This window comes from Oryctolagus cuniculus, chromosome 17 (assembly GCF_964237555.1).
Source record: "Oryctolagus cuniculus chromosome 17, mOryCun1.1, whole genome shotgun sequence".
In the NCBI taxonomy this organism is placed as follows: domain Eukaryota; kingdom Metazoa; phylum Chordata; class Mammalia; order Lagomorpha; family Leporidae; genus Oryctolagus; species Oryctolagus cuniculus.
The window spans coordinates 42,020,253-42,033,244 of record NC_091448.1 but is presented as its reverse complement, the minus strand read 5'-3'; the positions used below and the strand labels follow the sequence as shown (position 1 = coordinate 42,033,244).

General features: G+C 44.1%; 1 protein-coding gene across 2 annotated transcripts in view; it reads left to right on the top strand.

Annotated features, from left to right (window-relative positions):
• The window catches only part of ATAD5 (ATPase family AAA domain containing 5), a 67,152-nt gene that overhangs the window by 27,378 nt on the left and 26,782 nt on the right, over positions 1–12,992 (top strand). For both annotated transcript variants that reach the window (XM_008271058.4, XM_008271059.4), the window contains 7 exons: positions 676–830; positions 2,603–2,762; positions 4,147–4,473; positions 6,353–6,449; positions 9,320–9,399; positions 10,282–10,421; positions 10,517–10,667. In XM_008271058.4, coding sequence (XP_008269280.3) covers positions 676–830; positions 2,603–2,762; positions 4,147–4,473; positions 6,353–6,449; positions 9,320–9,399; positions 10,282–10,421; positions 10,517–10,667 — 1,110 coding nt within the window. The remainder of the gene's footprint in view (positions 1–675; positions 831–2,602; positions 2,763–4,146; positions 4,474–6,352; positions 6,450–9,319; positions 9,400–10,281; positions 10,422–10,516; positions 10,668–12,992) is intronic.

Here is a 12,992-nt window from a genome sequence, read left to right as displayed (position 1 = left end):
TCAAGGTCCATTCGCAGAAGCAGCTCCTGGCTTCAGCCTGGCCGAGCTCCGGCCATTGTGACCATTTGGGGAGTGAACCAGCAGATGGACGATCTCTAGTGACGAGAGAACAACTTTTTTTTAACTCTTTTACTTAGTATAGGGTTAACCTTATAATCATTAAGTAAACTGAAAGATCTTTGTAAAAATTAAGAGTGGGAATGGGAGAGAGAGGAAGAAGGGTTGGCGTGTGGGCGACAGGGAAGGAAGTATCACTATGTTCTAAAAATTGTATATATGAAATACATGAAACTTGTAGGACAAAACATTTTTAAAAAAAGATCTCTGTCTCTGCCTTTCAAATAAATAAATCTTTTTTTTTTTTTTTTTTTTAAAGTTTAAACCAGAACGCTAACCAGCCCTAAAATTTTCACCCTAATTACCATGGCTAGTTTGAAAGGAAATGGAACTTTGGTAATATTTCCTTTCTTAACAAGTGAGAGGGAAGACTGAGTAAATTTTATTAATTGTGTGTGCTGGAGGTAAGGATTTTGTTCTAAGTACTCATTTATGGTTTTAGTAGTTTTGGATTAACTATGAAGACATCATATCTTTTTGTGTTTATACAACTGACATTCAGTAAATGGATAGTATATAACTAAAGTTAATTAAGATAATCTTTCTGTTTTTCGTTAGGGTGCTGGTTGTGGCATCTGACACCACCCTCTTGTCCTCTCTTAACTAAATTTAAGGAATTGAACACTAAAGTAAGAGATTTCTCTAAATGTGTTATTGCCCTCGGTGAATTTTCAACACTGAATTCAAAAGTGAAAAGTAATAATTCCGTTTTGGTAAGTTCTAGAAAAAACCTCTTTTGCAGGTTCTTTCCTGTCTCAGAAGAAGACTTTATTTTTTTTTTAAAGATTTATTTATTTATTTATTTCAAAGGCAGAGTTAGAGGGGCAGAGAGAGAGAAAGAAAAGTCTTCCATCCTCTGGTTCACTCCCCAGATGGCCACAACGGCCGGATCTGGGCCGATCTGAAGCCAGGAGCCAGGAACTTCTTTGGACTCTCCCAAGTGGATGCTGGGGCCCAAGGACTTGGGCCATCTTCTACTGCCTTCCCAGGTCATAGCAGAGAGCTGCATCAGAAGTGGAGCAGCTGGGACTCGAACCTGTGCCTGTATGGGATGTCTGCACTGCAGGTGGTGGCTTTACTTTGCTGTGCCACAGCACCATCCCCAAGAAGACATTTTTTAATATCTACTGCTATAGCCTAGAATTCCTTTTGCCTGGGGTCTAATTGTTTTTTTCTTTCTTTCTTTTTTTTTTTTTTAAAGATTTATTTATTTATTTGAAAGTCAGAGTTACACAGAGAGAAAACGAGAAGCAGAGAGAGAGAGAGATGTTCCATCTGATGGTTCACTCCCCAGTTGCCCTCAACGGCTGCAGCTGGGCCAATACAAAGCCAGGAGCCAGGAGATTCCTCTTGGTCTCCCATGCGGGTGCAGGGGCCCAAGGACTTAGGCCAACTTCCACTGCTTTCCCAGGCCATAGCAGAGAGCTGGATTGAAAGTGGAACAGCTGGTACACAAACTGGCATAGAGTCTAATTTTCAAAAGGAACCCCAATTAAAGTTCTCAAAAAAAAAATTTTTTTTTTTTTTTTTTTGACAGGCATAGTGGACAGTGAGAGAGAGAGACAGAGAGAAAGTTCTTCCTTTTCTGTTGGTTCACCCCCCCAGTGGGCGCTGCGGCCCGTGCACCACGCTGATTCAAAGGCAGGAGCCAGGTGCTTCCACTGGTCTCCTATGAGGGTGCAGGGCCCAAGCACTTGGGCCATCCTCCACTGCACTCCCGGGCCACAGCAGAGAGCTGGACTGGAAGAGGAGCAAGTGGGACGGAACCAGCGCGCCAACCAGGACTAGAACCCGGTGTGCCAGCACCGCAGGCAGAGGATTAGCCTAGTGAGCCGTAGCACCGGCCTTAAATACTCAACTTTAAAAATATCTTAAGTATTAATGATATGGGCTGGCACTGTGGTACAGCAGGTTAATGCCCTGGCCTGAAGCACCAGCACCACATGTGGGCGCTGGTTCAGGTCCCAGCTGCTCCTCTTCTGATCCAGCTCTCTGCTATGGCCTGGGATAGCAGTAGAAGATGGCCCAAGTCCTTGGGCTCCTGCACTCATGTGGGAGACCTGGAGGAAGCTCCTGGCTCCTGCCTTCGGATAGGCGCAACTCTGGCCATTGGGGCCAACTGGGGAGTGAAGCAGTGAAAGGAAGACTTCTCTCTCTCTCTGCCTCTCCTCTCTCTGTATAACTCTGATTTTCATATAAATAAATAAATCTTTTTTAAAAAAATTAATGATAGCCTGTTTTGAAAGAATATTAAATTGTAGATACTTTAAGTTAGTATGATAGTCTAATAAATGTGTAATTTGTTGATAGGGAGAAAAATAAAAAATGTGAACTAAGTCCTTCCAAAGCTGTGTAAATGCAGCTTTTTGTTTGGTGATCAAAACTAATCCTTTATTAGTCACTTACTGTGGATAGAAGGTGGTTGGTTGTGCTTTATCTTGAGTAAATGATATGGTTCTATTGTACATTTTATTTTTTATTACAGTTCGTGAGGACAAGGAAAGATTTTACTGAGGAAGTAAGAAATCTTTTGCTGGAGGAAATTAGGTGGTCCAATCCTGAATTTTCTTTGAGAAAATATTTTCCTTTGCTTCTGAATAAACGAATTGAGCACCAGGTACTTTCTGAGTATCATGGTAAACAAGGTTAGTAATAATTATCGTTTAAGTTAACATTTTAGTTTTGAAAACACCTAGACTTGGCTCCTGAAGATACCTTAGAAGGTATCCCTCTAACAGACAGGATGTTGCCTGCAGTTGGCAAGAAGCGTTGCTCAGCCAAGGAAAAGCCCCTGTGCAATGTTACACTCGCCCTGCCAGTTCCAGGGATGCCAACCCAAAGACAGCTTTAATTTTGTTAAAATACTAAGCATGCAGCAATGGCTGGAGCTGTGCCAAGCAGAAGTCAGGAGCCAGGAGCTTCTTCTGGATCTCCCACGCAGGTGCAGGGGCCCAAGGACTTGGGCCATCTTCTACTGCTTTCCCAGGCCATAGCAGAGAGCTGGATCGGAAGTGGAGCAGCCAGGTCTCCATGCCGGCTCTTCAGGCCAGGGTGTTAACCTGCTGTGCCACAGTGCCGGGCCCTAATCATGCATTTAAAGAAAGCCCTAGAGGAGATGATTTTAACTTACATAGCTTGTACAAAATGCAGTCTAAATATTAAGGTCTTCAGCTTGTTTTTTTTTTTTTTTTTTTTTTTTTAAGATTTATTTATTTATTTGAAAGAGTTACACAGAGAGAGAGAATGATAGGCAGAGAGGGAGAGAGAAAGAGAGAGGTCTTCCACCCGCTGGCTCACTCTCCAGATGGCTGCAATGACTGGAGCTGTGCCTGTCCGAAGCCAGGTGCCAGGAGCTTCTTCTGGGTTTCCCACACGGGTGTTGGGGCCCAAGGACTTGGGCCATCTTCTACTGCTTTCTCAGGCCACAGCAGAGAGCTGGATTGGAAGTGGAAAAACCGGGTCTCGAACTGGCACCCATATGGGAGCACTGCAGGCAGCGGCTTTACCCGCTATGCCGCAACACTGGGCCCCAGCTTGTTTTTAATATGTAACGTTTGATTCTTGCCTTTTTTGCTTTTTTTTTTAAAAAAAGGGTTTTTGTTTGTTTGTTTTCTCATTTATTTGAGAAGTAAAGAGGGGAGTCGGGGGGAAGAGAAAGCACTCCCTTCTGCTGGTTCATTCCTCAGATGCCTACAATGGCCAGGGATAGGCCAAGGCCAAAACCAGGAGGTGGGAACTCAATCTAAGTCTCTTATGTGGGTAGCAGGGACCCAAGCATTTGAGCCATCAATGCTTCCTCCCAGGGTGTGCAGTAGCAGGAGGCTGGAGTCAAGAGCTGCAGGCAAGTATTAAACCAGGCACTTCATATAGGATGGGAGGCCTTAACCTCTGTCTTAATCACTAAGTCAAGCATCTGCCCCTGCCTTTCCATAAGTCATAAGACTGTAGCATATTTGGAAGTGATTTTCAGATTATGGGATTTAAAAATAGTTTTTGTTGACACATGCATTTCTGTAATTCCCAAAATAGAAAGTCTACAACTACAACCTGATGTCATTCAAAAAGAAACCAAAAGGAAACGAGTAGAAACACAAAATTATAAGTCAAAAAGAAAGAAATTACGTGAATGTTCAGAAAGTCCAGAAAAGGCAAGTGGGAAGCCAGAAGAGCTTGACAAAAGAAACACTTTTTCTGGGGTAAAGCCAGGTTCTTCCAAAGGTTTATATTCTAAGGCATCCTGGAAGAAACAGACTGCTGTGAGTACAACGTGTAAAGTGGAACCAAAAGCAGAAGATGTTGATGTTGTGATCATAGATGATGACAAAGAGTCTGGATCTGAAGAATCTTCCACTCCTGGTAAGTTAGATTTTCTCCCTGGTACTAGAGCTCTTTATTTTTTAAACCTCTCATTCTGCTCCTCCATCTTACCCTCTGCCCACTGATTAGAGGCTTATAGATAACCAAATTAACAGATTGGTATGGTCTTTGATTGTTCTATGCTTCTGTTTATATATATGCTTTTTTTCAAACCTGGGATCATATTATATATGAAAATATTATTTTAAAGTGTATTTCAAATATCTCTGACATGTTCCTATTCAGTTTATACAGCTTTTCCAAAGTATTCTATTGAATTTAGTTATCTATTTATATATAAATTTATGTTTTTATATTTGACATGTCAAATATCTTAGTAATTTATAAACATTTTTATTTGAGAGGTAGAGACACACAGAAAAAACTCCAATGCATTGGTCAATCCTCAAATGCTTGCAATCGCCAGGACTGGGCCAGGTTGACAACAGGAGCTGGGATCTCAATCCAGGTCTCCCATGTAGATACAGAGACCCAGCTATTTGGGCTGTCTCTTGCTACCTCCTAGGGTCTGCACTGGCAAGAAGCTGGAATTAGGAACTGGAGCCGGGAAGCAAGCCCAAATACTCCACATAGGATGCAAGTGGTTTTTTTTTTGTTTGTTTTAAAGATTTATTTGTTTATTTGAAAGGCAGAGTTATGGAGAGGCAGAAAGAGAGAGATCTTCCATCTGCTGGTGTATTCCCCAAATGCCCACAGTGACCAGGGCTGGGCCAGGCTAAAGCCAGGAACCAAGAGCTTCTTGTGGGTCTCACACAAGATTATAGATTAATTTGGTGAGAACTGTTGCCTTTACAATATTGTCTTCTCAATTAGAAGTATAACATCTCTTTGTTTACCCAGATTGACTCGTAGAATGTTTTAGTGTTTTTTATTATCATTTTATTTATTTATTTATTTGAAATTTAGAGTTACACAGAAAGAGAGAAAGAGAGAGAGAGAGGTCTTTCATCCCCTGGTTCACTCCCCAACTGGCTGCAACAGCCGGACCTCTTCCAGGTCTCCCATGCGAGCACAGGGGCCCAAGGACTTGGGCCATCTTCCACTGCTTTCCCCGCCACAGCAAAGCTGGATTGGAAGAGGAGCAGCCGGGACTAGAACCGGCGCCCATATGGGATGCCGGCACTGCAGGCTGGGACTTTAACCCACTGTGCCACAGCGCCGGCCACCAAAAAGTTATTTTTACTTAGTTCAGATACAGAAAGAAATACAGAGAGATAGTGAGAGGCCTTCCATCTGCTGTGTCACTCATCAATTGCCCACAGGACAATTTGATAAGGCCAAACCCAGCAGCCCAGAACTTAATCTGGGTCTCCCATTGGGGTAGAAGGAACCCATGTACTTGAGCCATCACCTGATGCCTCCCAGGGTGTTCATTAGTAGAAAGCTGGATCAGAAGTGGAGGGGCCAACACTTTGAACCAGGTGCTGTGATGTGGGAATTGGGCATCCCAAGCAGTGTCTTATTAATCAGTGTGCAGTTGTGCCAGACCACTTGCCCCTCATGTTTATTTTCAGTGATGAAAAGAGGCTGCACTGAGGACATGCAGTCTTTGTTCTTTAGACGTTTGGTTTTTATGCTAGTCATCCTTCCTGATTCATTTTCCTTAAATGGTTCTTAAAAATTTAATGTGTACTTCTATACTTTGCTTTCTTTAGCTATCATAGTGGTTAGTTTTGTAAGTGGGACAGCCTTGGTGTGAAGAATTTTAAATATAATCTTAAGTTTTAAAATGACCTTTTTGGAATTTATGCATATAAATGTTCATACAAATACAAATATGTTACATTGTAATAATAATGTTAAATGTCTAAGAATATATATTTATGTCAAGGGAAGAATAACGTATTTTTTGCCTTAGATTCTGGAATTGAAGACATGCTTTGGACAGAAAAGTACCAGCCTCAAAACTCCAGTGAACTTGTGGGCAATGAATTAGCCATAAAAAAGTTACATAGGTTGGTAAAATTTTGAGAAGTACTTTAGGAATTTAGTTTATTTATGTTAAACTTTTATAATTGTAAAGTAACATATTACATAATAAAATCTTTTTAGAAAAAATTTTCAATGAAAAGTATCTCCCTTTTCTCACATTTCTACTCCCCAGAGGTAATCACTATTGAAATTTCACTGTCAGATCTTATACAAAAAATAATATGCATATATTAGTTCCTATATTTTTTTAAAGATTTATTTACTTATTTGAAAGTTAGAGTTACATAGAGAGAGAAGGAGAGGCAGAGAAAGGTCCTCCATCCGCTGGTTCACTCCCCAGTTGGCTGCAAGGGCCGGAGCTGTGCCAGTCCAAAAGTCCAAAACCAGGAGCCGGGAGCTTCTTCCAAGTCTCCCACACGGGTTCAGGGGCCCAAGGACTTGGGCCATCCTCCACCGCTTTCCCAGGCCATAGCAGAGAGCTGGATCGGAAGTGGAGCAGCCAGGTCTCAAACTGGTGCCCATATGATAGCACAGGCGGCAGCTTTACCCACTATGTTGCAGCGCCGGCCCCTGTCCCCCTATTTCTAACAGTCATATTACTATTACCAGGTCCACAATCTGTCTACAATTCCTACATCCAATAAACTATAAGTTTATTGACTTTATATATAACCTTTTTTTTTTTTTTACAGGCAGAGTGGACAGTGAGAGAAAGAGACAGACAGAAAGGTCTTCCTTTGCCGTTGGTTCACCCTCCAATGGCCGCCGCGGCCGGCGCGCTGCGGCCGGCGCACCGCGCTGATCCGATGGCAGGAGCCAGGTGCTTTTCCTGGTCTCCCATGGGGTGCAGGGCCCAAGCACCTGGGCCATCCTCCACTGCACTCCCTGGCCACAGCAGAGAGCTGGCCTGGAAGAGGGGCAACCGGGACAGAATCCGGCGCCCCGACCGGGACTAGAACCCGGTGTGCCAGCGCCGCTAGGCGGAGGATTAGCCTAGTGAGCCGCGGCGCCGGCCATATATAATCTTTATTAAGGTCTTTTTTGATCCACTTACGAATTCATTCTTTTTTCAATAGAGAATTTTTTTGAAGATTTATGAATTTATTTGAGGGGCCAGTGTGTTAGTATGGCAAGTTAAGCCACTGCCTCTAGCGCCAGAATCTCATGCAGGCTCTGGTTCTAGTCCCAGATGCTCTACTTCTGATCAGACTCCCTGCTGGTGTGCCTTGGAAAGCAGCAGAGAATGGCCTAAGGTCTTGGGCCTCTACCACCCATGTGGGAAACCTGTAGGAAGCTCTTGGCTCCTGACTTTGGCCTGACCCAGTCCCCGCCACTGTGGCCATTTGGGGAGAGAACCAGCTGATGGAGGATCTCTGTTTCTCCCTCTCTCTTTTTCTCTCTCTCTCTATAACTCTACATTTCAAATAAGTTAAAAAAGTAAAAATAAAAATCTTTAAAAAAAAAAAAGATGTATGCATTTGTTTGAAAGGCAGAGTTATTAGGTGGGGAGAGGGAGACAAAGAGATCTTCCATATGCTAGTTCACTGCCCAAATTGCCACAACAGCCAGGGCTGGGCTAGGCCAAAACCAGTAGCCAAGAACTCTTATCCACATGGGTAGCAGGGGCCCAAGTACATGGACCATCTTCCACTGCTTTCCCAGGCACATTAGCAGGAACCTGGATCAGAAGTGGAGATGTGGGGCCTGCGCTGTGGCGTAGTTGGTGAAGCCAGTGCCTGTAGTAATATCCCATATGGGTGGCAGTTCATGTCCTGGCTGTTCTACTTCTAATCCAGTTCTCTGCTATGGCCTGAGAGGCCAGGGAGGATGGCCCAAGTCCTTGGACACCAGGGTCCTGGCTTCAGATCAGCCCAGCTCTGGCTGTTGTAACCATTTGAGGAGTAGACCAGTGGATGTAAGACACCCCTCCCCCCCCCCCCCCCCGCTTTGTCTCTGCCCCTCTGTAATTCTGCCTTTCAAATCAAATAAATAAAAATCTTAGAAAAAGTGGAGAATCTGGGACTCAAATTGGCACTCATATAGGATGCTGACATTGCAAACAGCAGCTTACCCTATGGTGCCAAAATGCCAGCCCTTAATAGAAATATTAAGTGATTATGGATGTATTGTCTAAGGCCCCATTAGGAGTATTGTATAATATGTGATAGATACACCAAATCACCTTTCTAATATCTGAAGAATTCTGAATTCTAAAACTGGCCCAAAAGCATTTGTATTTTTGAACTGTGGACCTACAATAATAGTTCATGTGATGAACTTGGTACTATCCTAAGTACTATACTGTTCTTAGTTCCTTTAATCCTTAGAGTAATAACTCTGATGGTAAATACTGTTCTCCATCCCATTGATGAAGAGCAAGTCAAGAAAGGTTGAGTTGTTAGTCCAGGATCACAGTTAGAAAAAGGTAGAGCTGGCATTTAAACTCAGGCTCTCTGTTCTAGACTGGAGCTTCATCTTTTTGCTTTTACTTACAGTTATATGTTAGACATCTTTCATTTCATCACATTATCTGCCTCAGTTCTTTTTGATTGCTATATACTGGTTTCTTCTGTGAGTACATATCCCATAATGTCTCTTTTCCCCTACTGGTGTACTTTTTGTATTTTCCTTTTAGAGGTAATATAAACCATGTCGCAACAAACATTCTTACACATATAGTCTTGGATATTTAGGCAAAAATTACTTCATTTTAAAATATGTGTGCCCATGTAAAAATATTTTCCTATTTAAGTTGATTTCAGTGGGAAGTCCTATAGAGTTTATAAAAACTAACAGTATCTCATAACTTTCCCCAACAATCATTTTAACGTAAGGTCTAAGACATATCCATATTTTCCAAATTATTTTTATTAACATACATTTTCTTTGGCAGTTGGTTAAAAGACTGGAAAAGAAGAGCTGAATTGGAAGAAAAACAAAATTTGAAGGGAAAAAGAGAGGGGAAACAGGAAGGTATTTTTATTCATTTTTTTTTCCCATTTCACTGAGCATTTTTAGAGTTAAGATTTGGTGACTATTTCTATAAAATTTCTTTTTCATTTTTTAACAAATATGTTTATTTGAAAGAGAGAAAATCTTCCATTTATTGGTTCATTCCCCAAATGGCCACAACAGTTGGGGCTGGGCCAAGCCTAAGCCAGGAGCCAGGAGCTTCATCCAGGTCTCCCTCTTGGGTGCAGGGGCCGAAGCATTTGGGCCATCCTCTGCTGCTATCCCATGCCATCAGAAGGAAGATGGGTGGGAAGTGGAGCAGCTAGGACTTGAAGCAGTGCCCATATGGAATGGTCATGCTGCAAACAGTGGCTTAACTTGTTGCACCACAGCCTTGGCCTCTCTGTAAAATTTCTTAATGGGGTTGGGAGGGTTGAGGGGATAGGGGAGCGGTTCTGTGCCATAGTTAGGTTAAGCCTCCACCTGCTGCACTGACTTCCCATATCGGTGCTACTTTAAGTCCTGGCTACTCTACTTCCCATCCAGCTCCCTACTGATGGCCTGGGAAAGCAATGGGAGATGACCCAAGTGCTTGGCCCTGCCACCTGCATGGGAGACCCGGAAGAAGCTCCTGGCTTTGGAACAGCGCAGCTCCAGCCCTTGTGGCCATCTGGGGAGTAAACCAGTGAATAGAACACCTCTCTCTTTCTGTAACTCTGCCTCTCCAGTAGATAAATCTTTTTTAAAAAATTCTTAATTTATATTTTTATTTGGTTTTCTACTTTTTGTAGTCCCATTATCCAACATTTATTAGCAAGAAGTTTCTGGAGTTGATCAGTGGGTTTCATGAGGTCCAAGTGATGCCTAAGCACTTATCTTACCTGCACTTGAATAATTTTTCAGACGTTTCGGATAGCTTGGACTTCCAGGGCAGTTCAGAGGATGAAGAAAGTCGTCTCTGCAATACTGTTCTCATAACAGGGCCGACAGGTGTGGGAAAAACTGCTGCAGTGTACGCTTGTGCTCAGGAGCTCGGGTTCAAGGTTAGTAAGAGTCACGATGGAAGAATGTTCACGTAACAGTTACCCTTGAAATAAAAGATGACAGAAACCATTCTGCCTTTTTTTGTATATTCTAGATCTTTGAGGTGAACGCTTCTTCCCAGCGCAGTGGTAGACAAATTCTGTCTCAACTGAAGGAAGCTACTCAGTCCCATCAAGTAGACAAGCAAGGGGTAAACTCACAAAAGCCCTGCTTTTTCAATAGCTACAACATGGGCAAATCTCCGAGTAAGTAAATTATTTTTCTTAAGACATACCTTTTGACAAAAAACAAAACCTAAGAAAGTAATTTTAATTTTCAGCATTTCGCTATTTTTAAAAATCTTTCTACGTAGACATACACATGCTTGTCCCCCCTCCCCCGACTGTATTAAAACAAGTTTGAAGGCTATCATATCATTATACCCATATATGTAAATAAAACTGTGAGAGGGTTTTTTTTTTCCCCCTAAGTTTCACTTATTTATTTATTTGAAAGGCAGAAAGAAAGAGGTCTTCCATCTGGTGGTTTACTCCCCAAATGGCCACAGTGGCTGGAGCTGAGCTGATCCAGAGCCAGGGGCCTCCGCCAGGTCTCCCACACAGGTGCAGGGTCCCAAGGACTTGGGCTATCTTCTACCACCTTCCCTGGCTGTAGCAGAGAGCTGGATCGGTAGAAGAACAGCTGGGACTCTAACTGGTGTTCATATGGGATGCTGGCACTGCAGGCGACAGCTTTTACCTGCTATACCACAGTGCTGGCCCCTGATAAGGGTTTTTTAAAAGCATGAATGTGACAGTGTCTTAATCAGATCTAACAATATTAACATATTCCTTAATACCATCTAACAGGGTCCGATGTCAGTCTTCTATTGTTTCAGTTTGTTCAAGTTAGATTTTTTTTTTTTTTTTTTTTTTTTTTTTTTGACAGGCAGAGTGGACAGTGAGAGAGAGAGACAGAGAGAAAGGTCTTCCTTTGCCGTTGGTTCACCCTCCAATGGCCGCCGCGGCCGGCGCGCTGCAGCCGGCGCACCGCGCTGATCCGATGGCAGGAGCCAGGAGCCAGGTGCTTTTCCTGGTCTCCCATGGGGTGCAGGGCCCAAGCACCTGGGCCATCCTCCTCTGCACTCCCTGGCCACAGCAGAGGGCTGGCCTGGAAGAGGGGCAACCGGGACAGAATCCGGTGCCCCGACCGGGACTAGAACCCGGTGTGCCGGCGCCGCTAGGCGGAGGATTAGCCTAGTGAGCCGCGGCACCGGAAGTTAGATTTTTACATTTGATTAATGTTCCTTAAGCTTCTTTTTTTTTTTTTTTTTTTGACAGGCAGAGTGGATAGTGAGAGACAGAGAGAAAGGTCTTCCTTTGCCGTTGGTTCACCTTCCAATGGCCGCCGCAGCCGGCGCGCTGCGCTGGCGCACCGTGCTGATCCGAAGGCAGGAGCCAGGTGTTTCTCCTGGTCTCCCATGGGGTGCAGGGCCCAAGTACTTGGGCCATCCTCCACTGCACTCCCTGGCCACAGGGAGCTGGCCTGGAAGAGGGGCAACCAGGACAGAATCTGTCGCCCCGACCGGGACTAGAACCCGGTGTGCCGGCACCGCTAGGCGGAGGATTAGCCTGTTGAGCCACGGCGCCGGCCCTCCTTAAGCTTCTTTAAATTATTTTTAATATTATTTCCATGTTTTTGAGAGACCTGTCTCCTACTTTACTCCCTAGATGCTCAGAATAGCTGGGCTGGGCTGGGGCTGGAGCTAGACATACAGGACACAGTCCTGTTTTCCTTCTTATGTTGCAGGACTCAGTTACTTGGGCTATCACTGCTGACTGCTTGGGTCTACATTGTCAGGAAGCTGGAGTCAGGAACTCTGAATCAAACCCAGCCACTCCAGTGTGAGATGCAGATAGCTTAATTGCTAGGCTAGATCTCCACTCCTCTTAAGTTCCTTTTTTTTTTTTTTTCTTTTCTTTTCTTTTCTTTTTTTTAATTTTATTTATTTATTTGAGAGGTAGAGTTACAGTGAGAGGGAAAGACAGAGAGAAAAGTCTTCCTTCTATTGGTTCACTCCCCAAATGGCCACAACGGCCAGAGCTGACCCGATCCAAAGCCAGGAGCCAGGAGCTTCTCCCCCGTCTCTCACGTGTGTCAGGGGCCCAAGGACTTGGGCCATCTTCTACTCCCAGGCCACAGCAGAGAGCTTGATTGGAAGAGGAGTATCCGGGACTAGACCCGGTGCCCATATGGGATGCTGGTGCCGCAGGTGGAGGATTAACCCACTGTGCCATGACTCTGCGCCCCCCACCCCACCCCCTGCCTTTTAAGATTCATTTTACTTATTTGAAAGGCATAGTTACAGAGAGAGAACTTCTATCCACTGTTCACTCCCCAAATGGCCACAGCAGCCCACACACTAGGCCAGGCCAAAGCCAGAAGTCAGGAGCTTCTGTGTCACCCATGTGGGTGGCAGGGGCCCAGGCACTTGAGCCAACTTTACTGCTTTCCCAGGTGCATTAGCAGGGAGCTGGGTTGGAAGTGGAGCAGATGGGACTTGAACCATCGCCCATATGGAATGCTGGTGT